At 40.9% G+C, this 26,795-nt stretch overlaps 1 protein-coding gene across 2 annotated transcripts; it reads right to left on the bottom strand.

Moving 5' to 3' along the window:
- Nucleotides 1-1,011: 1,011 nt before the first annotated feature.
- QTRT2 (queuine tRNA-ribosyltransferase accessory subunit 2) lies at nucleotides 1,012-26,795 on the bottom strand. 2 transcript variants are annotated; one of them, XM_089512476.1, is made up of 9 exons: nucleotides 26,744-26,795; nucleotides 23,759-23,972; nucleotides 23,072-23,127; nucleotides 18,476-18,552; nucleotides 14,323-14,532; nucleotides 12,805-13,004; nucleotides 9,115-9,266; nucleotides 7,085-7,205; nucleotides 1,012-5,511 (listed from the first exon to the last, which is right to left on the bottom strand). In XM_089512476.1, the coding sequence occupies exons 2-9, from the start codon at nucleotides 23,956-23,958 to the stop codon at nucleotides 5,289-5,291; spliced, it is 1,239 nt and encodes a 412-aa protein (XP_089368602.1). In that variant the 5' UTR covers nucleotides 23,959-23,972; nucleotides 26,744-26,795; the 3' UTR covers nucleotides 1,012-5,288. The 2 variants fall into 2 exon arrangements, with proteins under 2 accessions (XP_089368602.1, XP_089368603.1); XM_089512477.1 differs by lacking the exon at nucleotides 14,323-14,532.

Genomic DNA, 26,795 nt, shown 5'->3' with positions numbered 1-26,795 from the left:
AAGTGAAAGGGGCGAGGGCCACCAAAAAGGGAGAAAATGGGGAAGAAGAGGAAGTGGCAAGAAGAGATCCTTGCAGATACAAACCAGGCAAATCAGTCCAAAACAATCACAGTATTTTTTCCTTAGGGGTATAAATAAAATAAGGGCAATTGTGTGAAGACAGTAGATGTTGCAGGCAACAGCTGACTCACTCAATACATATAAACAAAATAAAGGTGATTGTATGAAGATAGCAGATGCTCCATGCATGCCTGATACCTGAGGCAGTCAACTAACTAAACACACACACGTGCACAGTTGTGTAAAGAGATATGTTGAAGGGAAAGAATTTCAATGAGATGACAACAAAATAAAAAGAATTCAGCATTGGATTCTGAAGCTTAGGAAACAGGTGAGTAAATGAATATTCTGCATCAACAAACCTGGGGCCCTTTCACACTACACAACCATTAAAGGGACAGGACCTTGTCCCCATTTCATCTAGGAATCCTCTATGGGCCCAAACAGACAGACCAAAATAAAGCAGCTTCGGGTCACTTTGGCGGTATGCTATTTAAATGACACACACATCTTAAGAGGCCGGAAGCTGTGCCAAAACTGCACTCCAGTCCTTAGGACTGGAGCATGGCTTTGGGGCGACTTCCGGCCACTTAGGACGCGTGTGTCATTTAAACAGCAGGCCTCCAAAGTGAACCAAAGCAGCTTTATTTTGGCCTGTCTGTTCAGGCCCTATATGGCACATGGCCTACCAGCCTCAGAGGAATTGGAAGGATCTGTCCTGTGTTGATGGAGGTTCAACTACTACTCTGTTCAGTCTGTGACCATGGAGGAGCAAAGGATAGAATCTTATCCCTTTTCTCATATATCAAAATATTCTGGGTCAGCTGAGTATGTGTGTGTGAATGAAAGGTTGTGGTATTCTACCTTACTTCAAGACACTTGTTAGCATGTGTTCCTCCTAATAAAAGCCAAGCTATTTATCAGTCTGCATTATGCTCTTACTTCTGTTGACCTAACCTCTGCTTTGTGAACCAAAAGAGATTTAGTTGTCAGTTGATGTTGAAATAAATATTCAGAAAAGCTTGAATAATTACTCTACTGCTGGAACCCACAGGGGAAGAGGAAATATCACAGGCCTCTGATCTAAATAAAGCTTACCATTTTTTTCTAGTCTCTAATCCATTTTTCCTTTGCCTGTAGTTCTAAGTAATTGTGCACTCATGTGCAAATGAATATCCATTCACAGGTAGTGGCGATGGTGTGGGTGATGATGATCTTAATGAAGAGAGAAAACACAAGATGTCTATTTGTGGAGTATGGCACAGCATCCATATGCGCCGAGCCCTGATATTGGCGCCATTACTTCACAAGGCTGTGGCCCTGTCCACACGGGGCACAGCCTCGTGACGTAAGGGCATTCGAACACCCGCACGCCTCTGGGCAGAGGATTGGAGGAAGGCAAACTTGCTTGGATTTTAGCCAGGGAAATGATTAACAGGAAAAGGCTTAAGCACTGCTCCTTTGTCCTTTGTTTTGCTTTCATCCAAGCAAGTTTTTGTTATACGTAATTTGTGCTTTTAATTCCTAAGTGTGGGCCAGTACCACAGAGACATCAACTTTGCACTGTGTAGATAGGTCAGCTACAGCTACATGGGGTACATGTATGCTCTACAAACTGAATCCCAGGAATGTGCCACTCCAAATTCACTCTCTGATGCTCTTTTAATTTTCAGAAGACTAGCCAAGAAGGCAAAATTAGGCTAGCTCTCTATCTCTTACCTTTTGGAACTCTCCATCTTTCCCCAATCCGTCCAAGGAAACAAAAAAAGGAACTTTATGGAATTAATCTTGACAGAATTACTTAAAAACTGTTAGAAAACAAAGCCAAACTGCTGTCTGAAAGGCTTTGTGAGTGTCTACCTGTCTCAGGAATCATGGCCTGTTTTAATAATCCCATTTCATTGCTATGAGCAAAAGTAACTGAATTGTTTAATCAGCAAAGTACTGTCCATAGCTTTCTGGGTGATGCATATCTATTTTCATCCACATGGAGCAGTTTAAACATAGCGAGGAGGTGGATTCAGATGACCCTATATGCCATATTGATCAGTGACAGCTTTTCTGTACAAAGGCAATGCAAGCAATGTGTGTAGATCATCTGTAGATGTTATCACGTCTGTTGGCCTGACAATGTTATTTTTGCACAGAACATATCCAGCCATACAGAAGATCTAGAGGGATCTTAGGCATGAAAGGCCAATGGATGAACAAAAAATCTATTTGTATGTGGTTAGTGATGACTTACATTAGTGTCATCCTCTTACTGGTCCATTCCATTGTATTTGTTTCTATTCTTGTTCCTCCAGACACCTCTACCACTGTTCCATTTATTCTCTTCCATACAAATAAGAGACCCCAAATGCATCTAGTTCAATACCCTACCAGTAGGAATACATAACTAAAGCACTCCTGAGCAATGGATATCTAATCTGACAAAGAACAATCCATCACCCTCTGAGAAAGCCATTCCACTGTCAAACACTGCTTACCATCAGGATATTCTTTTTAATGTTTTGGTGGAATCTCTTTCCCCACCATTTGATTCCACTGGTTCATATCCTATTCTACAGAGCTGCAGAAAATAAGTGCAATCTATCTTCTACATGACATCCCTTCAAATACTTGTCACTTCTCAAATCTTCTCTTCTTCAGTCTAAACATACCCAGCTCTCTAAGCCACTTCACATAAGGTTTGGAGAACTTTTATATTCCAATCCAGACCAATGTTTTTAAAGCCTCAATAACTTACTGAGTGATGGCTATCACTGTTGCCCCTCAGAGTGTTCTGCCACAGTATGTTAGGGCTGCTTAATTGTGCCATAGCCGTGTTAGAAGCAAGAGTCTGTGGGGAGGGTGAGCAGTTGTGAGGGACTGTTATGTGAGAATCAAAGGTCATATAGCTGCCTGGTCCTGAGTGGGAATAATGTTGACTTTAGGAGGGGGAGTGCTTGAGAGGATTTACAGAAGCAAAATTTATCCTATAGCTTCAGATCTGGCAATGAGTTGCTACTGTGCTGAACCTGATTTTCAACAAGCTCTTTCTGGTTTCATCCATTAAGTCTGCTTACTGAGTTAGCTAGAGACAGGGCATTACTGATTTGCATATCTAAACTAAGTATAGGACTTTTCCCGGAGTAACTATCTCTTTGGAGAAAGAACCTGAAGTAAGCTTGAGAGTATTGACCCAAACCTCAGAGGGACTATTCACTGAATTAGTACAGAAAGGGCATTACAGTCACTCTTATTTTGAACTTATTCAAAGATTGTAACTAAAATTCATTACCAGAAATAATCATGACTGCAATATTCAAACACAGAATTTGCTGGAACATGGAGAGAATTTGCTGGAACATGGGCTAGAGTTTTAGATGAAGAAGTGGAAACATTTTCAGAAGCCTGCTCAGGGAAAAGAGGCATTACTTTCTCATATATTGAATACAGGGAAATGGATAATATGATTTAAATCCATTTACTGCAACTCCCCATGTACCCTCATGAACTGCTCCAGAGGACCGGGGGGGGGGGGGGCACATTACAAGTCTGGTTTTCTAGAAAGCTCAAGGGCTTCAGAAAGGGAGGGGGGCAGAAAGTTCTGCAGCACCACACTCTTATTCTGCTGTGGTAGGCCCAGACGTGAATGAAATTATAGCATGTAGTTAAATAAATAGTATCAAACTATAGGCAGTGGTCTCTTCAAGACCAAAATAGCAATAAATGCTTCAGCAAATGGTCTACACAGTGAAGTCTGAAAAAGCACTTTTTGGGAAGGAAGGGTGGTCAACTCTTCTCCCTCTGTATCTTGAAAAGGGCAACCGATGTTTGCAAAACTATTGTACAAACCATCTGTCATGTGGGCTAATTGTCATGTACGGTAGGAAGAATACAGCTCATGAGTTGGTCCTTGGAGTGTGATATTGAAATTTCCCATAAAAATACAGTACAGTAATAGAAAAAAACATTTTAAAATTTCACTTGTACAAAAAGGATCAAATAAAATGGACATCACTGAGTTGAATAGGATAAAAAAGCTAAAACAATTTTTACTGTGTTCTCCATAATTGTAAAAGCCCTACCAAACTTTAGTATTTCAGCAACAGTTTGAGGCCCGAATGCTGCATGATGGGATGAGCTCCTGTCACTAGTCCCAGTTTCTACCAACCTAGCAGTTCAACAGCATGCAAATGCAAGCAGATAAATAGGTACCACTTCTCAGTGGGAAGGTAACAGCTTTAGGTAGAGTCATACTGGCCACATGACCACCAGAGCAGTCCTCGGACAACGCTAGCCGTTCGGTTTAGAAACAGAGATGAGCACCATCCCCTACAGTTAGTTATGACTAGGCATTCATGTCAAGGGACTACCTTCACCTTTACCTAGGGGATTTAAATAAATGTTGACTAGCAACTAGTTATGATGAAAATTCGATTTAGGTTCTGACAATAGACAGCTGTCATTTGAAGGCATTCTGTCAAAACCTTGGGCCTAAGGCCAATTGCTAGTTCCAACCAGAGTAGATCAACTGCATAAACTACACTTACTTTTGCCATTCAAAAACTGACTCAAAGGATCCACTCCACTTGCAACTAACAGCTGAATTTAGGCGATGGGATGAGACCAGCCAATTAGCTGGCACTCTGTAACAATGAAGAATCAAAGCTAGCAAGAACATGGAGTGCGGGTAAGGATTGGATCAGTCTGCAAAATGGCAGCAACGTGCCCAGGGAACGAAGATGTTGAAGTGAAGTCTGTTACAAGAGGGATTTCCTTCTTTACACATTTTACCTATTCCCCACGGACTTACTAAAAGAGAATTTTTAATAGACTTGTTTTTAGTCCAGTAAGTATACCAAGGATGACATCAGAATCCAAAATAGAAGCTTATCTTTTTCCTATGGTTCACCTGACAATTTGTATTCTTTGCTTTTTCATTCTAACTCTAGTAATTAGGGTCTCTAAAATAAGGAACACGACTCATGAAAATAACACAGTTCATGAAAATAATGCCCAGCTTAGACCTGTCTATCTGTAAAAAGGTTCTTACAATTTTTGATTCCTTTAGCATTCTGGCTAATAGGAAAAATACCCCATCACTGCTTAGTTTGTAATGACCAAAGGGGACTGTGCATCAGATGACATGAAACTAATGGTAAAAAATGTATGCAGCTCTCTGCTTCATGGATTCTTTTTCTCCTTGCACTGTTTTTGTAACACTTCTGCACTCAAAGTGCTCAGCTGCTGACAGACTTTTTCAGCTGGTCCAACTTGTTTTCTCTCAGAGCATCACGGATAGAACAGAAGAAGCCAAAGTAATGCTGCAGGTTATGCATCATAAGCAGGACACCAGCTAACAACTCATTGGTCATGAGTAGGTGATGAACATAGGCACGGCTATGATTCTGACAGCAGTAACAGGAACAGCCTTTTACTAAAGGCCCAAAATCATCCTGGTACCTAAGATAGAAAAGGAAGGGGCGGTCAGATTAAATCTATTAATTAATTAAACATAATTTGATTAAAAATAAATAAATAAAATGAATCAAAATGAAGCAATATCCTAAAGCTACACTTTGGGAACAATTATAAATCAGTGTGAGGCTGCAATTAAGATGTTTCCACATTATTTATTATAATCATTACTGCCAACCATGGCTCTTTATAAAGAAAGAGGAAAAGTCCTGCTCTAAAGAGTTTCCAATACAGATAAGCATTGACTTGTTTTACTGTAAATCTGGGATGGGCATATTGTCCTGCCTCTACCATATGAGGCTCCTGAACCCCACTTTAGTGGCCCTTGAGCCTTCCCAGTCCCTCATAGTTCCCCAGTTTAAAAAATGGTGTGAATTTCAAGCAATTTTGTCCCAAACCACACAGAAAGTCCCTTGAATGTGTGAAAACATGTACAAATACCACACTACACAGCCACAAGCATCACAGAACTCCATGTTACTCCCAAACAACTATTTTTTCCTTTGACGTCTCTTTCAAAATAGTGGCAAGAAGTGATGAACAGGCAAATAGGTTGGAGTAGTCTACTGCCAGTTAGTCTTGCTGCCAATTAGTTTCTGGGCAAGGTACAAGGTGTTGGTTATTACTTTTAAAGCCCCTTGGTTTGGGTCTAAGTTACCTATGGGATCGTCCATTCCCGTGTAATCCACCCTGCACACTCAGGTCCTCTGGGGACATTTACTTGTCAGCCAAAACTAGGCTGGTGATTCAGCCAGAGGGCTTTTTCTCCAGCCACCCTTAAACTGTGGAATGACCTATCAGAGGAGATTCAATAGCTGAATACATTATCTAAATTTAAAAAAGCATTAAAGACCAACCTCTTCCGGCAGACCTATCCAGATTATCTTAAAATTATGAATTTTAAACTATGGATTGATTAATATGTATTAGTCTTACGTGTTATTTTAAACTGATATTATGTATTTTAACTGATGTTAAAACTGTTTTATGTGGTTTAACTGATGTTATATGTTTTAACTGGCTTATGTATTTTAACTAACGTTATGTGTCTTCAATTGATATGTGTTATATTTTAACCTGTTGCTGTTTCCCACTTTGATCCATGGGGAGAGTCAGGAAATAAATAAATATGCTATTATTATTATTACAGCAGAACCTGATATTTCAAACCAAACCAATGTATAGGTCTAGAGATTTTAGTCAAAAAAATTGACCCAAGAAACCTAAGTTAACTCTTTCTTTTTTTAAAAAAAAAGGGAAGGGGAAACCATTTCCTGGTGAAAGGCAATAGCGTAACCTGTCCTGTAAGTACTGACCCCACCCCTCTACTTTCTCAACCATTCAGCATTTAGGGTGAACACAAACAGTTATGCTTCCTGGAATTTTGTTAGGTTCTTTGGCATGGTTCTCCTTTGCTTCATCTTTTAGATCCTCTGTTACATGTTTTACCCTAAGTTTTACCCTCGACTCATCCATGGATCATGTCAAAATAAATAATTTTGGCTGCAAAACATGTCCTTGACTTATAGGTTGGCTTATAGCCGAGTATCTAAGGTACCTTTTTTCTTTCAAATATATTTCAAAGGGAGTAATTTCTTGTGGTCCACTGAGTGTTACATTTTCATTTTTTTCTTTTTCTTCTTCCCCCTGCACGTCTGTTTGTCCATTCTCTTTGATGACTGCAAAGAAATAAAAATAGTTCATTAATAATGTGAAATAAATGAGAAGAATGGGCATTGTCCCCATTTTAAATACTTCAAAGTGAATGCTATAAAAATATTTCCCAAGAACAAACACAGAAATATTTGAAATATTTCAGTGATATTCATGACATAGTGGAACCAAATAAAGTGGTAACACTTAACTCATGATGGGACAAGTGGAAGGGAAGCAAACCAATCAGATGAGGGCTTGAAGCTCAAACAGCTGCATTTCATGCTTGCTCTGCCTTATCTTCCACCACCCCAAGTCATTATTTTTTGACCAAACTGTTTAGTGAGCTATGCTTCTTCCTGACGAGCTCTGTCTCATGACCCCCTTGGAAACATTTAAAAAGAAACTTAAAACCGTGCTCTTTCACCAAGCTTCCCCCCCCCCCCCCGAGAAGTGAGAACCAATCTGCCTGTCTGACAACGATATACTGCCCTTGCCCCTGGATGTCTGATGGTTTGATAAGCTATTGATGTTATATTTATTCTTCGTATTTTATAAGATTGTTGTATGTATTCTGATTTTAGTAGCCTGCAACCCCGCTTCGATCCATCAGGAGAGGCGGGGAAACACAAATAAAATTTTATTATTAATATTATTATTAATACACTGGCTTATTTATTTGGAAGAAATTCATGAGGGACCTAAATCTGATTCACAGTCCATGTTTGAACTAAAAGTCTGTTAGCTGATAAAAGGATTTAATATTAGAAAGGTAAGGCTAAAATCCTCCAACCAGATGTGTTGGACTACAACCTTCATCATCTACAGCCAATGCAGTTGGATGAAGGGCACTAAATTGGAAAAGACTGGTTAGACTGTCAGAGTAGTGATGTTTCTATGTGGAGAGAACCTTGTATTCCTACTTTACTTTGTAGCAGGATAATACTTTCCTAATTTGCTGGGAGTACAGAAATGACATAAAAGGCACACAAAGCTCCTCTATTCTTTACATATTCTGAAATCAGGTGGTTTTCTTTTCTTTCTTTCTTTAAAATATAAGTTATCCTCTTTTTTCCAGCACACAAGTTCCTGGGGAGCACTGAGAAGTACTCTACAAGTTGCCTTATGAAAGAGGACAAAGGAGCAAAGTCTTTCTCCTTTTCACTTCAAAAGCTATATGACTTGTCAAGTTGTGAGGCTTTTGCAAAATGTGATAAATGATATATTCGTACGGTTCAAGTTGCTGAAAAGACTCAGACACTAAGAAAGCTTTCCACTGGTCTCTTTTTAGTCTATAATTTTCACACATGTCCTGTTTGTGAATGACAGTACTTTAGTCCTGATGGAATTAAGTAGGAAAGAGACCTTCTAAACTTCTTTGTCAATTTAAGGAACTCCAGATTTATAAGATAATACAAAGAAGCACAACGCCCCCCCCCCCAAAGGTGCTTGCAATTTTGATTAATGTGTGCAGTCTTTTACTGACATGGTGAGGCCAAAAAGAAAATCAGCTTCTTAAATAAAGGTTTGGTTTCTTTGTATGATCCAAATGGGGATGAAGAAAATTATTGTTTTAACCTTTCACATTACCGTGGCTAACTACCTTATGTTCACAACAAAATGTAGAGAATTCATAAATGGATGTTATATTTGACAAATAAGCATGGTTTTAATCATGTCACCAAGCTGTACCTTAAAACAACACTCCTTGTGTAAGTAGCAAAGCACTCTTTATCTTGTGAAAAACAAGTTAACCATTAAAAAAGGGATCCATACTGTCATGTATATACAAAAGTCAAGTGCCACTGAAGTTCAATGGGACTTATCCCCAGATCACTGTGTGTAGACCTGCAGCCTAAGAAGTTGAAAATACTGTATACAAGTACTACTATTACACTCTCCCAATCTAATATTCAGACAAATTAAGAAAAATACCTGCTGTTTCAGGATTTGGCTGATAGTTATAGCTGAAGGACAAGGCACAGCCCCGCTCTGTCACCTGGTAAGGAAAACAACTCTCAAAAATATCCACCCCTCTCTCAATACACTCCAGGACCTCATCCGGCCTACCAATACCATGCATGAGTCTACAGGAGACAAGAGAGAAAATATATTTTGGTCAGAACTATTAACTGATTTAATCTGTCTCCCTATTAACATTTCTTAAAACATATCTTTATTTTTCATTCTAGCTTAGAATTCCAAGGAAAGTACTGTTACAGTTACAAAAATGAATTACACTCAGCACTCAAATATACACACAAGTAGAAGAGAGACAAGCTGCAAGTTCATTAAGTACTGAACACATCTTTAAAAGCCTCAAAAAGGTGGAAGGCCTTATGTGCCCCTCCCAAATTTTGGGTTGGCACTAGCAAAGTTCATTAGAGAGCTTATGATCTGATAATACCCAGAACTACCACCCAAAAAGCCTTGCTATCACATCTAACGGTAGATGTGAAGAGTCCCAGAGTATGGTCTCCCTGTCTTACTTGAATGGCTGAGAGGAAACAAAAAGAGATTTATTATTTGAGGCATGAAAAACCCCAGCTACATAGAACTTTTAAGGCGGAATCTGTTGAACCTATGTACCAGAATCTTAAAGCAACCTTTTCTATATAAGAAGGTGGGGTCTATTATACAATATATGCTCTGTTTGTAATTCATTCAGTGTTCTACTGCACTTTTTAAATTTCCTTGCATCACAACAATTGGCTACACTTTTTATTTGGGTAGTCACAGCAGCCATTTATTAAATCTAAAATCAACATTTAAACTGTACCATTCTGTTTTCCCATATCACCTGTGGATTGATTAGGGTTAGTACCACCACATTTATTATTTCTACAGCACCTTCTAGAGTCCAAAACAATTTTTATTTCTTATCTTTCCTTATCTAGGTTCACTTGCTAGCTTATACCCAAATTGCTGGCTAAGATGCCTTTCTTGGCTCATGATATATTGTTCTCTCTTAAAGGTAATTAGAAATGAGGTGAACAGTCTTAAAGTGTAAACATGAAACCTCAAAAAATAAACCCCTTTAATCTGTGCCAACTTTTAATCCTGTTATTACTGTGATTGTAGGACTGGAGCCTCAGAAAGGGTCCTATAGACAAGATCAAAATTCACTGTAAAATGGAAGAGAATGGTACATCTCCAATGGAGTAGGTGAACAATATACATACTCAGTTTACTTTGTGGATCTCTATGCTGGTCATCTCCAGTTCACATGAGATCATTTCACCCCAAAGTAATTATTTTCAAAAGCATATTCCCAACAGTCAGCAATAGGATGGTCCCTTGGGACTTGAAAATACAGCTGGATTCATTCGTGCCTCTTATGCTATTGTTCGTGGCAATGATATTGGGCTCTAAAAGCTGACAGCTGAAGTTTTTCTCTCCCGCTGGAATAATGGCTGTGATGACAACTATATAAACTAATTTAGGTCAATAAATTTAGCAAATGACTAAAAACACACACATAGTTATAACAAATTGTCATTTTGGCAATGTGCTTTCTGACCATATTTAAATTCAGCTCCTAGATAACATACAGCATATGCTATATTTATTTTTAAGCTTCCTGGAGAGACAATGGTATTCTGTTAACAAAGCAATTATACAAGCTATTAACATTTCAATTCCTTAATGGTAATTCTTCTAGCAGCAATCAATGTTACTCCTCACTAAAAACAAGTTGATGCCTTTCCAAATTTGACATGCATAGTTTTATCTTAGTTACTGGCTTTCTCCATTCTAGGCTGAGTGCAATGAAGAGACTGGAAAATGTGGCCAGTGTGGCTGGCACACAGGTATACAGAAACTATCCCCATTCAATGCTAGCAGCAGCAGTTCAACAGAAGAAAGGGAAGTTTTCTTTCTTTGGCCATACCTAGAAGAAGAGGAAACTATTTCATGGATTTAGCAAGAATATGATTGGCAGATGAATCTGCTCTTTTTTATGATATTATTGATTTTGTGGCCTGCAGGAATGCTGTGGTCATATTTTATTTTATTTCAGCAATTAACTTATTTCAGCAAAGCAACTGACAAAGTTTCCCTTTATGCTGTGGTTAGCGAACTGGTCAAATGCAGGCTGGATGATATTGTCAGATAGGTTCACAATGGTCTTATGATTTATGTTTGGGGGTACAGCCTGCCAAGTTCCAAGCAAGGATAAAAACAAAAAAGAAAGGAAGGAAGGAAAAAGAGACTCCAGGGCCATTAGAAGCTACTCGCCTATGCTATCAACAAAAAAGTACTGATCTCCAAAGCCAACGAAAACACAAGACACACTGCAATCTTTTCAGTGCCACACCGAAACATTTTTATGTCTGTAGGGCACTTTAATGTAAAACAGACACATCTATCAATCTGCTCTAGTTTTAATGCTTCTTCAATTCTGTTACTGTGATAAGGATACTGATTATTCTATTATATCTTATTTTAGGTGACTAACTTTGGTGATTGTTTGTTCTTTATTTTATATGGCTTTTTGGTCATAGCCATCTTCATATAATTATGCTACTATCCATAAGGATGAAGAATAGTTTTGAAATATTTTAGACTATGAAAAGGGCAATATTATTTAGGTCACAATACATACTTTAAAATGTCTTGGATTCCTCCCTCTGAAATATGCTAATATAAGTCTGTACAACTGAGAAATGATCAAGTCACCTTGCCAATAACATCAGCTATATATCATCCAAGTGCTTTGTGTGTTAGTTAAGCCAACGTAAGATACCAGAATTAGTTCCGGTGAATTTAGCAAAATGTTACATCACATTGCAAATATTATCAGAGTAACTTGCACCCTACGCTATGCTGTACTTTCCTCACCCCCACCATGAAAATCTCTAATCAAAACAACTTATGGTTTTGTATCAATATTAAAAATCCAGGTCTCCTTCCTTTATAGCTGAGATGGGCAAAAAGTGGATTGTCAGATGTCGAACTACACTTTCCAACTTCACTGCTGGCTAGCGCTTCTTGGAATTGTAATTCAGCAAGATGTGAAAGGCTGCACTTTGCTCGCCCCAGCTTTAAACATTTCAAACAATAAAATTACGTTTTTATATAAAACAGACCGTTTGGGGATAGACAGAATTTACTTCAGCTATGAGGGAGCACTGTATTATAAGGCTGTAAAGTGTGTGTTGTGGGGGGTCAGCATAGTACAGTGGTCTAAGTGTTAGACTAGCCTTCCAGAAGATCAGGACTTGGATCCACACTTGGCAAAGGAAACTCAGTGGGTGACTTTGGACAAGTCACTCTCTCACCTCGGAAGAAGCAATGGCAAACCGCTTCAGAACAAATACTGCCAAGAAACCCTTTGACAGGTTCACTTTAGGGCTCCTTAGATAAGAAACAACTTGAAGGCACGTAACAAGGTGGGAAATGAATGAACCAGTCAACCTTTTGTTCTGATAATGCAATGATTCCATATGGCCGTATCCAAATCCTGTCACTGTTCCACTTATACTTTACGTTAGTAAAATCCAGTGTTCAAAAGCACACAGTACTATGCTTAATTACATAAAACAACAGATGTGTTATTGAGTTTTACTTATAGAAGTCCCCAAGGTAACTGCACAGGCTGTAGATCAAATTTTCACTAATTACAACCTTGGTTTATCTTCTGGCAGCTCTGCTGTAACTGAGGACAAGAGTTCCAGTTTAGTTTCTTTGGCCATGGCATTTCCCTGAAAGCCATCTAAAAGAAAGCCAGCCACAGGTCTCTTGGCAGTCTCCCTCGCTGATCTCAATCTCTCCTCCAACACATCTCCACCTTCAATAACCCCAATCATCAGGCTCTGCTGCAACTCCTGAATAAGAAGAAAGTTACAAAGGTAAGACAAATGGATCTTTTTGTTTAATGGTCTACTGCAGGAGATTTGTGGTGGAAGGGATTTTTTATTTTCCTTGCCAATATTGTCACACAAGTGATATTTGAGGAGGAAAGAAAAAAAAATAAGGATAAGCTGGGAGACAGAAATTTATTTTATCATTCTCCCCCCACACCTCACCAATTGTAATTTTATGGCCCCTAAATAAGAATTTAAGTACAGGGCCCATACAGACAGGCCAAAATAAAGCTGTTTCGGGTCACTTTGGAGATATGCTATTTAAATGATGCATGTGTACTAAGAGTCTAGAAGCCGTGCCAAAGCCATGCTCCAGTCCTAAGGATTGGAATGTGGCTTTGGTGTGGATTCCGGACTCTTAGGATGCATGCATCATTTAAATCTCCAAAGTGACCCGAAGGGGCCATAATGGGATAATGAATTTAACGCTGACTACTCAGATCACGACTACCGCTTTTCAAGGGGTGACTACTATCAGATCTGGTAGGCAGAAGCTTCCTCTTCCAGCAGATTCTTCCGGCTGATGAAGAGTCATTAGCATGATTAAGAAAACATCCTTTCGTTTTTCTCAACATAAAGACTATCCTTATTTTGAGAACACAGGTGTAATTTCCAAACAGTACAGCAAATGCTATTTCTGGAATAATGTGTGCTGAAACCATCTCATTATGTATACCAGAGGCAGAGGCACTTTTATTAGCTTCTCTTCTAACACAAAAGGGTTGTATGTGTAATTTATTGAAAATCTTAACCTTCTATGGTAGTGGCAGTTTTGTTTGTTTTAAGCTATTTTGTTATTTGGGAAAGTGTGAAATAAATATTTAAAATGAAAAAACAGATACTGTTTCTGGCAAAAACAAAAACAAGAAAAAAAAACCCTAGTCTCCATGTACAAAAAAAATGTGAAGCAGCACTTGTTTACAGAATATCTCAGTAAAGAGGGTGATGGATACAGTGCAGAGCATCAAGGCAATGAGACTCAAAATAATCTATCATGGATTGTAAAATCAAATTAATAAAACAGGGTATGCAGTTTTGCTTTTAAACCCATGCAGGTCAAGAGAGAAGATTGTGAAAGAAGAAGATACAAGGACACGTTACTGAGGGATATTTATTTCCCTCAATAAATGAATAAAGGGCTTCAAAAATGTCCAAGCTGTCATGCTGACTGATTGCTCATTCCAAGATTCTGTCAGGCATGTTCTGGGAGATTGCAAGGCTCAACAAAAAAACAGGAGTGAATAATTACTGTGATAGCTCAAATTGATTTAGCTCTTACTGGCGATTCTTCTTGCAGCTGTAGACACTCATCCAAAAAGGACAGAGAACGATCTACAGACTTCTTGGCCCTCTTCTTGGAGATTTCTCCAGAAATAGTGTCTCCATCCGAGAGACACTGGAACCAGTCTGGCTGGATAACCCGCTGGATGGCCATGAACTTTGATGCTGTCATTTCCATCCGACCTCCGCATCCCCATACTGAAACTGCCTGATAGAGGCAAAGAAACATAGAGTATAAATGGAGAGTGAGCTGACTTTGTACACAACTATTTGTAGTGAATTAATTAATTTTAATGGATTTAATGTTTATTGTTTTAATTTTATAAATTGTTTAGTTGTGTTTAAAATAACTTTTATATTTATACTTTTATTAATGATTTTGCACTGTTTTAATCTATATAGTTTTAAAATACACAGTTAGCCTCTTCGTGGAGGATATAAATGAAAAAAATAAAAATAAGATAAATAAATGGTTTCTTTCCATTTCACTGTCAATTATCTGGCTCAGATAAAGACGGTGTCTTTCAGATACCAACAGACACCAGGAATCCTTTATGTCCCTCTTCTTTATCTTTAAAGCACTGGGAGGGCCTACCCTGTTCTCCTTGTTTTTTGCCCAAAATGTTGCTTTCTCCTTCAATGCAAAATTCAAAATAATGCACTCTGATTCTGCTATCCTCCCTCTACTCTTTCCTCCCACCTCATGTGATGATTATTACTTCTCCACTGTTAGAACGTCTCCACTTCTCCTCTATCCTGTTACCCTGTATGCTTGGAACTATGGGGCTAAACAGACTGCCCCTAAGGCTACACGCTGTGGCCCCTATCTGGCCTTTCTGCAGCGCAAAAAGGAGCCACAAAGAGCAGCTCCTTCTTGTGCTGCGGAAAGGGTGCCATAGCTGCTGGTGCCATGGCTTTTCAGCGCTCCTTTGGGGCTGCGTCATCTGGATGCTGCGCCAGAGGAGCGCCATGACACTGCCGGCTGTGTGGTGGGGCCCGCAGCATCACATCGGAATGGAGTCAAAGGCGGTCCCCACTCCACTCTGATGCTGGCCTATGATGCCGGTCTGTATATATCTTAGAACATGTATGTCAAGTCACCTCTCTTTCTTCCTTTAAACATCTCCTTCAAAACAACTTTTGGGTAATGCTTTTTGCAAAATTCTCTTTGCCTTACCATAACTGAGCCTGCAGAAATAATCCAGTTTGAGACTATTTTAACCGCCCTTTGCTCAATGCTAGGGAATTCTGGGAACTGTAATTTACATTTAGCCTCCCCTGTCAGAGAGCTCTGGTGCCACAACTAACTACCCAGGATTCCCTAGCACTGAGCCAGGGCAGTTAAAGAGGTCTCAAATTGGATTGTTTCTGCAGTGTGTTTTGGACACATATCTAGGAATCTGTAACTAAAACAGCTGCCTTTTCTTCTCTTCTCCCACCACTGACGTCTAGATTGTAAGCTGCCTGGGACCAGCATCTATTTGTTTGTGCTTTGTGAAGTGCTGTGCACTGCTGGTGCTTTATAAATAAACCAGTTAAGATGAAGCAATGAACCACAGTAATTCTTCTGTCTCGGTTTTATTTTACCATAAACCACTGTTGAAACATCGTCTTTCACTAACATCATTGATAAACCTGAAAACTTGAGTTATTACTGCTGCCATGATTCAGGGCGTATAACAACCCAAAGCCATCTAAAGATAATTAAATGCAGTGAATATAGTCAGAATGCTGTACTGTATAAGACATTACAGCTTGAGCAACCGTTGCCCATTCTCAATCTGAAAAATTAAGACAAAGAATGAATTACTCTAGCAATTGCTCCACATATTAACTTGCCGCCATATATACCATTTTAATTAAAAAGTTTTCTTTCTCCTCCATATTGCCCTAACAAAAATCAGAATATGTAGTCCAGATCAGAAGTGAGCGACTGCCCCTTTCTGCTCTACGGTCCTCCCGGGGGGCACATGGACTGACAAAAAAAGCAGGGAAGCAGCCATACTTGGAAGAGATGGAAGAAGAAAAAGAAAAAAGAGGGCAACAAATCACACAGAGAACCAAATAATATCAAAAAAGGTAATTTAACTTAGCACTACTTTTTATTTGGTAATATACACTTCAGTTTCAGAGCATGGTTAGAACTACTTGAAGAAAACAGAGTAAGTTCTTACATCCCAACATGGGTTGGATCTGGATGGCTCTAGAGAAAGGCAGACATTGAGGGGATGTCTCAGAGGCCTCTCTCATAGAGAAAGGCCTGCCAGCTCCATCAGGTCTGGCCTAGAGTAAGAGGATGAGCCCTCCCTTTGCCATCTGATCTCATCTGGCCTCAGAGGGAGAGAGAGGCCTGCCAGCTCCATCAGGCCTGGCCCAAACAAAGAAGGAGAGCCCTCCCTCCAGTCCATCTGCCTTGGTCCAGGCCTCAGAGGGAGAGAAGAAATGCTGGACCTGATCGCCTTCCCCACCACCATTCCCTTCTCCTTTTGCATCGTGTCTTTTTAGATTGCAAGCCTGAAGGCAGGTAACCGTCTAATTAATAACCGTCTAATTACAAAGCTTGTATGTACAGTACTGTGTAAATTTACAGTGCTATATAAATAAAGGTTAATAATAATAATAATAATAATAATAATAATAATAATAATAATGTCTTACATATTTATGATAATTTGAGATTTGTAAGTGCAGGTCTCTTTCTTTGGATGTAAGGTGAACCACTGGTAAAAACAATGACAACAACAACAAAAAAACTCTGCCTCTCATTTAAGTAGCCAGAGGTCCAAAACACACTGCAGATATAATCCAGTCTGAGACTACTTTAACTGCCCTGGCTTAGAGCTAGGGAATTCTAGGGACTGTAGTTTTGTGAGACATTTTGCCTTCTCTGTCAGAGAGCTCTGGTGCCACAATAAACAGTGTGCTTTGGACATAAGTAGCCAATCAGAAATTTTCTGAGACACTGTTTCCTCCTTCTTAATGACATTAAACCCGTATTACAAAACAAGTATCCAGTGCAGGCTAGTTGAGCTATTGTGAAAAAAGGAGGTGAGCTAAAATTAGGAAATGAAGTAGAGATTTAGTAGTAGTAATAATAATAATAGATGTTTGCCTATGCAGAGGTTTAGAATACCAAATCCTCTAGATGGCACTATTGATCTGTATCAGAAAATAGGGATTTGCTGCATACACTGGTTGACAACAGATGTGAAAATTTACTGGTATTGTCTGTAAAGCACTGTGCAGTTGAAAGCTAGGATTTATGTGCTCTAAACTTCAACATACCTTTCTCTCTCATGGCCCCTTGTCATAACTCCTGACTTAAAGTTACTTACCTGTCACTTGGATTTCTGTAATGCACTCTACATGGGGCAACCCTTGTACCAAGCCTGGAAGCTTCAGTTAGTACAAAATATGGCGGCCAGATTGGTCACCGGTGCGTCCAGATTTGACCATATAACACCTATTCTGAGAGGTCTGCACTGGCTGCCTATTCGCTTCCGAGCACAATACAAGGTGTTGGTTATTACCTATAAAGCCCTACATGGCTTGGGCCCGAGTTACTTGAGGGACCACATCTCCCCATATAATCCGCCCCGCACACTCAGAACAACCGGGAAGAACTTGCTGGAAATTCCATCTTCTAAATATGTTATTACTTCCCAGATGGCCTTCTCAGTAGCGGCCCCACAAATCTGGAATAGTCTTCCTGACGAGCTCCGTCTTATCACCCCCCTGGAAACATTTAAAAAGAGGCTTAAAACCTTCCTCTTCTGTCGAGCCTTCCCCCCCCCTAGAAAATGAAGTTGTGTACTCTGATCCCATTGACTCTCTACCTCTCCCTACTGATTGATTGAATGATTGCTTTCAGATTTGTATATTGTATTTAGTGCTCTTGGTTTTATCTATTTTATAATGTGTTTTGTAATTGGTTTTAAACTCTATGTAAACCGCTTTGATCTTTTATTATATATATCATAGCTATATTGTTCTTTAAAAAAAGGGAGGGGGATGCTGAAATAATTACCGCCCTGTAAATGTGTTTCTGCAGCCACTAATCACTAAAAGTACTAGAGAAAAACAGTGCATCTAGCAGCCACAGAGCCTTATTTGAAAACAGAAATGTCAGAAAGGTCTCATAACTACTATACCTTGTTGTTGTTGTAACCAGGAGGACAGCAGATAACTGAGTCATGGAGGGAGCAATACAGGACTGACTCTGGCATACCTGAATAGAACAGTTTTCAGTATTTTAATAAACAGATTAAGAAGGCTGCATTAGCAAGTTTGTAACAGCAATGGAAAGCAACAGAAAGCAACTCAGCTCTGTCCACTTCCTCAGAGACATAGAAAGAGAGAGAACCACGAAGAAGGTTATATTTTATAAGTTCATATGTCACCTGTAACTTTTGGATTTTTATTTTATTAAAGCTGTCATACTTAACACACTGCTCAGAAAAAAATGTGTCAGGTGGCTTGCTTGCCACCTACATAAATACTCTAAGGGCATCTGACACTTGGCAGTTTAGCCTTGATGATGGAACTGCTACAGAGGGGGGCTTTAAGGGATAACAAATACCAAAGTAAGCAATAAGCAGAGTCTGACAGTCAGGGCAATATTTCAAACCATAGCCAAGTCTAAATGCAACAATTATTTTTTAGATTGCCTTCCTTATAGCCATGAGCAGAATTCACCAGAATTTTCCAGACAGAATAAGAAAGTGCCTTTTGGACCAAACTCCTTTTAAAACTTAACACACTTAAATATCCCTGTTTAACCGCAGTTCTGTGAGATTATGGTGCCTAACCTAATTAGATACTTAACAAAATTCTAACTCAGTTTTCTACAAATTGAGGGTGTAAGGAAAATAAGCATTAGGCACACTGGATGAAAGGCTAGGTACATGTATACTTCAGTTAATGAAGTTGATGTGTTCCTAGGGTTGCCATCCCTGAGGGCCTCCAAACCGGGAAAAATGTAGGACATGGTTTTAAAATGTAGGATTTTTATTTTTTTTTAATTTCCTTGCCAGGAAATTTTAAAAAAAGGTCCTACATTTTAAAACCTTGTCCAAGGCCTCCCTGGGGCCTGGGAGACAGCGTCTCCCAAGCCCCAGGGAAGGCTTGGAGGACACCATTTCCAAGGCCTCCCTGGGGCCTGGGAGACAGTGTCCCCCAAGCAGCAGCCGAGGAGGAAGGGGGGAGGAGGAGAAAAAGGAAAGGGAAGGAGAAAGAAGGAAAGGAGGAGAAAGAAGAATAGGGAACAATATAAAAAGAAGAGGAGGAGGAGGAAGAGGGGAAGAACAGAAAAAAGGGGAAGAAAAAGAAGAAGAGGAGGGGGAAGAGAAAGAAGAGAAGGAGGGGAAGAAAACAAAGAGGAGGAGGAGGAGGAAACAGAAGAAGAGAAGAAAAAATAGGGGAAGGGGAAGGAAGAGAGATAGCTTGCCGGCAAGGCTCTTTTCTGCCCTCGGCCCGCGCAAGGGACCAAAGAGGAGACACTCCTCCTCTTGAGGCTTGCTGGCCAATGGGGAGAGTGGAGCTGGAACAGCCCTGCCTCCCGCTAGCAGTCACAGGCTCCTGCAGCAGGGGAGGGCTGTCCAGCCATTGGCCAGCCACCCTGAAGGGCAGGAGCTCCTGCTCAGCCCTGCGCATGGCTGCGCAAGAACACGCAGGGCCAGAGCAAAGCGAGGCAGGCAGCAAAAAGGCTGCAGCAGCAGCCGCAATGGCGGCGGCAGCTGCAGAACAGCCGCTGTTGTTGCGGCGGCGGCGGCGGCAACCAGCTCAACCCGGGGCAAAGAGCCAAACCGGGCCGTGACCGTGCCAAGTGGCCAAAAATTGGGTTTGTCACGGCCCCATGGGGGGTTATGGCAACCCTATTGTTCCCAGCCATTACTTCTCTAAAAGAAAATTTGGTATCAGAGGCAGAAATGACATGGAAAGAATAGAGATAGATTCCTACATAACTAGAAACAAGACCAGTTTCACATGTTTCAGCATCTTTTTAATTTATAATTAACAAACTGCACATGTGAAATGACTCAACCAAGTCAGGTAAACCTTCCATTTTTATGGATCCTACTACATTCTATCCCACCCCCACAACTGTATAAACATGCTTTATGCATGAGGCCTTAATGCCACTCAGTACTGCACCAGAAGAACTGGGTTTCTAGGCACAAAAGCTCATGTGAATGAGAGAGACAACTACCTAAAAGAGTCTAAAGGACAGTTGGGCAGTTTAATGATTACAGCATAGCATGGCCAAGCAATCCGAACTAGAGATGGAGAGGAACAATGGGATTGTGAAAGATTAACCAGAACTGTGGAAACTTGCCAGGAAGGCAGGAAGACAGGAATTAGTCAATAAACTGGTTCTGGAAATTATTAAGAACTGTGAAAAGCTAACTTGGAAATATGCTGTTTAAGCTATGCTTGCATTTTAAAATGTATAAAAGGTTTGAAGAAAGACAATTGGGTGTGACAGTCTTGGAATTGCCATCTAGGCAGCTGTCACCCCGTACGGAGAATAAAGGTGTGCTTATTTTCAGCTACAGTTCGGACTCTGGACTTTCTTTGTTGCTGGGTGCTCCAAGGACCCTTCCGGCATAGGTTGGGAGGGCTTGCACCCTCCCCCTTCATGAAAATAAAAACTAGCTACTCTTACATGTGCTGCCACTTTTCTTTCTTTTCCTTTCCCCCTTCCCCCATCCCTTTTCTCATGATGTCCATTCAGATGCTCAAACCAACAGATCCGTATTAAAAAAATACTGGGGATAGATGGTGAGGCAGGCTTATCAGTTGTCCCCTCCTCTCTCTGTCTACTGTTCACACATGCTCAGTAAGGGAATCAGGTGGCAGCTGTTCTTTACCTTTTTTACACAGCCATAATAGAATCAGAGTACAATCCTTTCCTAGCCTAAGGTTTACTGCATTATTTTATTGCACTGCAGATAAACTGATGCAACCTGACACCAAAAGTGTATTTCTCCACCCTCCTTCACCAATGCCAATACTGCTAATAAAACTCACAGCTAGACAAAGGAGGAGGAAGAAAAGTGGGGCTGGGCTGGTATAAATAGACTGAGGCAAAACAAGCTTCTATATCAGAGGCTTTGGGCCCATACAGACAAGCCAAAATAAAGCTGCTTCAGGCCACTTTGAGGTATGCTGTTTAAATGATGCATGCATCCTAAGAGTCCAGAAGCCACGCCAAATCCATGCTCCAGTCCTAAGGACTGGCCTCTTAAGATGCATGTGTCATATAAACAGCAAACTTCCAAAGTGACCTGAAGCAGTCTTATTTTGGCCTGTCTGTATGGGGCCTTGATTAACTGAGATATGTTTGTATTTGGAAACTGCTATAAAAACATATGAAATATAAAAAGAAAGTTGGTGATAATATCCTAGCCGTCACTGACTGCATATATTATGTCAGTGCATCCCAGATGTATAATACTGTCAGACACTATTTTTTATTTATTTTTTTATTTATTTAGGTATTTATATCCCGCCCTTCAGCCCTAATGGCTCTCAGGGCGGCTTACAATATTATTTTTAATCAGACAGTTCCCTGCCCTCAGGCTTACAATCTAAAAGACACGAAACAAAAGGAGAAGGGAATGATAGAGGGAAAAGGGATGAGGTCCAGTGGTTCTTCTCTCCCTCTAAGGCCTGGACCAAGGCAGATGGATTGGGGGGAGGGCTCTTCCTTCTTCCAGGCTAGTCCTGATGGAACTGGACCTGCCTGGCGAACTCCCTCTCAGGCCGGCAGATGGCAGTTGTGGAGGGCGGAGTCTCCTTCCTTCAGGCTTAGTCCTGATGGAGCTGGACTTGCCTGGCCAACTCCCTCTCAGGCCGGCAGATGGCAAAAATTAAAAGGGACACCCAGAGGCTTGATCTTACAATCTCAGGCCACGACCCTTGCCTTCCGGTCTGTTAGCCCCATGCGCCACCGCTGGGTGCCATACTCTCTGTATCATACTCTCATACTCTCTGTATGATTTCTACCAGATTATGTTTTTCAAGTGGCCTGAAGTTCACAGGTTACTAACTTAATTGCACAGGACCTGACACTTTCAAACTGCCATAACTGTTACATGCAGAATTGGTCTGCTTGTGTACACAAACACATGCACACATGTACATGCACAAAAACAAAATTATATGCACACAATACAAAGCAACAGTATTTGGTCCTTCAAACAGTAGTCTCTTTACACCCAGAGTGGGCAACCTTTTCAAGGGCCAGATTTCTTCAGGGATCTGCTAGGGGCCACAAGCCAGCGGCATGCAGGTTTGAAACCAGGACTGGATGGCACCAGAGTCAAAAGTAATCAAACCAAACCTTTCTCTCCCATGTAGTGGGGTTCTGTGGAACAGACATATCACTCTTGCAGATTCCTGAACTCATTATGTACAAAGGGCTTTTGAAATTAGAACAAGAACTAAATGTGATCAGAGTCAAGGGCTGCAGATTGCCCATACTTTCTTTAACTACTGTAAGTACAATATTAGAAGCTCTGAGCCTTCCTGCAAGGAAATATAAAATAGCCATGGTGTGATGCTGGTGTTTGCATTAGTCTAGAACAGCTCAGAGCTAAGGTATTACGGTACAGCAAAATCGTATGCCTTATGATAATGGCTACTTATCTGCTCATAAAATACATTCAAAACTACTCCAAATATATTATCTTCAACACTATACTATATACTTCCACATTGCACATTACATTTCCACTGAGAATTACCTATGAACTTTGCAGTTCCTTCTTTATATTCTGCCAAGACCTCATGAAGATCTGCCCTGTATCCAAACACAGAAACACATTACAGAAATAATGATAATTAACATACTTGAGAGAAAAATAGACTCACTACAATGTACAATTCCAATACCTGTTAAAAACCCATAGCTAAAAAATGCACTTGGTGGAATCAACCATAAACTATCAGCTGCTTATCAACTGAAATTATAGTGGCTTTAACTATACAGAATCATCTTCAGTCAGCAACCATAGGATTACTGTGCTCTGCAAAAGACTCACCAAGGGCTACAGCCTGCCTGCTCTTTATTGCTGGTCTATGATCAGTTTTTATATGACCACCACAGACTAAGCACCTATGCAATTCCATCCTGAAACATAAAGCCATGGTGCCACTGGTGTCTCAGGCAGCAATCCTACATACATAAACTTGACAATAAGCCCCGCTGAACTCACATGGGTTTATTTCTGTAAAGAGATACACTGATATCTCCTAAGGCAAAGAAAATGTGCTATGCTGGCAAAAGAACCACAGAAAGCAAATCCAGATCTAATGACACACAGTCTGCCTTCATCTTATATGGCTTTATGGATACAATTTAAGATGCTGTTTTACCTGTAAAGGCCTAAACCACACAACATCACATTTTACCAGGTGAAAATTGCACTCACAATGTTGCCAGTGACAGCTGAGCGACCGCTGGAACGCCTTTAACCATTTGTAGAGTGTCATGGGTCAGGTGTGGCGCTGATCCCATTTTGGTATAAAGCAGACAACCTGGAATGTCCATGGAATGAACTCCTTTCTTGCCTAGGTTTGTCAGTGTACCAAGACGACAGCCATCGACTATTTTGGAGAGACTTAATTTCATCTTCTTTAAAACACCTGAAGAGGAGTAGGGAGTAATCAATGCAAAAAGCCTTCTTTATTGTGCAGTGACTGTAACTATCCACTTTCTACAATAGCCACTTGGAAGAACGTATAGTCTCCTGCCTCCTATGGACTATAATTTTATTGTTGCCATATGAAGAACAAACAGAAGCAACCTTTGCACAGTTCATGGCAATAAGTCTTGGGTCAATTATGCAACGTGTGGGAATACATTCCTTTCTCATTGTCTCAACCTGTAAACAGAGTGGCCATTCCCAATTTTTGTTTAAAGCATTTATATTCTGGTTTCAGAATGGCTTTCACATAACCCTGAGAAAAGAATTATCAGCTTGTCCAGCTTGGTTCGTAACGGCTATTAGTCCCACCACCATGTTTAGCACAAGCAACATCTTGTGGTTATCTTACTCTGCAAAGCAATACTCTTTTTATGCACGTGCAGAGTAACAACAGTTTCACATAAATCCCTGCAAATGAGCAGGCAATACAGGTAATAACCAAATATCATAGAATCAGAGTTAGAAGAGATCTGAAGGGCCATCCAGTTCAAGCCCCTTTGCCACGCAGGAACTCACAATCAAAGCACCCAACAGGTGGCCATCTAACTTGTTTAAAGACCTCCAAAGAAGGAAACACCACCACACTCCTGAGACTGTGCTCTACTGTCAAACAGCTCTTACTGTCAGGTATTAGTGTCAGAGGAGCTTTGTCATTGCCTTCCCTTGAGGCTGAGAGCATGTGACTTGCCCAAGGTCACTCTGTGGGTTTCATGGTCAAGCTGGGAATCCAGCCCCGGTCTCCAGAGTTGTAGTCCAATGCTCAAACCATTATGTGTGCATGCTGTGTGCCTTCAAGTTGTTTCTGACTTATGGTATGGCAATCCTAAGACGAATACATCATGGAGTTTTCTTGGCAAGATTTGTTTTGAAGCTGAGAGAATGTAACTTGCCCAAGGTCACCCAAGAAGTTTCAGCTGGGAATCAAATCCTGATCTCCAATCATAGTCCAGCACTCAAGCCTCAACATTCAAACCTCAACACTCAAAAGATGTTATACAGGAAAGTGTTCTAGTGAATTAATTCAAAAGGACAGCTATGACTCATTTTTAAATGCTCAAACGACTGCACTGCACTGGCTCCCTAAAGGCGCATGCACACACATCCTCTCTCCCTGACTCTCCCTTAACACAGCCTCTCTGTCTTATGCCCTGCACCTGGCAATAGGAAAGTGGCTCTAGACCCATTTTGCCTTGCTGTTCTGCTAAACAGGTGCAGAATGGCTGCTGTGAAGATTTTGAGGTAAGAATCCTAAGTGTTGGGCTTTAATGATCCTCCGCTTTGACCTTACAAAAACACTGCTGGGTTGACCTATCAGCACAAAAATAAAATCCCAAACACACAAATATGTAAACACCTTTATTACGACCAATTACAATTCCACAACAGTAATTGTAAGAACTTTTTAATTGCATTTGTTTTCTTTTCCTGAAGTGTGAATTGCTTTAATACAGCAAATAGTTTAATCTTACTTTAATGTGCTCTTTTTGTATGTTTTTAATTGCAATATTCTTTTAAACTATGAACTGCTTTGGGTCCCAATTTTGTGGTGAGGGGAAAGCAGGACAGGAATAAATATAATGGTTTGAGTGTAGGGCTATGACTCTGGAAACCAGGATTTGATTCCCAGCTCAGACATAGACATCCATTGGGTGATCTTGGGCAAGGCATGTGCTCTCAGCCTCAGGGGAAGCTCCTCTGAACGGAGTGACCAGACATCTAATGAGGCAGCTAACAAGGCCAATGCGATTCTAGGCTGCATCAATAGAAGTACAGTGTCTAGATCAAGGGAAGTAACAGTGCCACTGTATTCTGCTTTGGTCAGGCCCCACCTGGAATATTGTGTCCAGTTCTGGGCACCACAATTCAAAAAGGACATTGAGAAACTGGAGCGTGTCCAAAGGAGGGCGACTAAAATGGTGAAGGGTCTGGAAACCTTGCCCTATGAGGAACGACTCAGGGATCTGGGGATGTTTAGCCTGGAGAAGAGAAGGTTAAGAGGTGATATGACAGCCCTGTTTAAATATTTGAAAGGATGTCATATTGAGGAGGGAGCAAGCTTGTTTTCTGCTGCTCCAGAGAACAGGACTTGGAACAATGGATGCAAGCTACAGGAAAGGAGATTCCACCTCAACATTAGGAGGAACTTCCTGACAGTAAGGGCTGTTCGACAGTGGAATGCACTCCTTCCTCCGAATGTAGTGGAGTCTCCTTCCTTGGAGGTCTTTAAGCAGAGGCTGGATGTCCATCTGCTGGGGATGCTTTGCCTGAGAGTTCCTGCATGGAAGAAGGGGCTGGACTAGAGGGCCCTTTTGGGTCTCTTCCTTCTCTACGGTTCTATGAAGAGGCAGGACACTGACAAATGAAGGCTAAAACAAAGGGAGGCTTCCCCGTCTGGCTCGAAATGGAGGGCGTTGTGGAACTTCACCCGGAAAAGGGGGCTGAAGTGTGGGCGCTGTCCTGGGAAAGGAGGCCTGCCCCCGAGACAAAGCCTCGCCTGGAAAAGGGGCCCGTGAGAGGTCGCCATTAGGTCGGGAACGAATTAAAACAGGCGCAGGGAACCAATGAGGCAAAACACTCATCATCCTCATGAGCCCGAGGGCCAGGGAAGATCAGGGGAAAGCGGCAAAGCAAAAGGAAAAGGCAGCGCTCTTTGTAACCCAAAGGGAAGCCTGCGCAGCCAGCCCTCCCTCTCTCGCCTCTGCGCCTCACCTTCAGCTTAGAAGCCGCCGCCGCTCCAGCCCTCACCCACCGTCGACTTCTT

Source organism: Sceloporus occidentalis, unplaced genomic scaffold (assembly GCF_023333645.1).
Source record: "Sceloporus occidentalis isolate IW3139 unplaced genomic scaffold, rSceOcc1.0.p SCAF_2, whole genome shotgun sequence".
NCBI lineage: Eukaryota > Metazoa > Chordata > Lepidosauria > Squamata > Phrynosomatidae > Sceloporus > Sceloporus occidentalis.
The sequence above is the reverse complement of the archived record's forward strand: the minus strand, read 5'-3'. Positions and strand labels throughout refer to the sequence as shown.

Coding starts and splice junctions, on each gene's coding strand:
- QTRT2 (XM_089512476.1), bottom strand. CDS start 23,958: ATGAAATTAAGTCTCTCCAAAATAGTCGATGGCTGTCGTCTTGGTACA. Junction 7,206..9,114: donor GCCAAATCCTGAAACAGCAG/GTATTTTTCTTA, acceptor ATTTCTTTGCAG/TCATCAAAGAGAATGGACAA. Junction 5,512..7,084: donor ATATATTTGAAAGAAAAAAG/GTACCTTAGATA, acceptor TTTCTATCTTAG/GTACCAGGATGATTTTGGGC.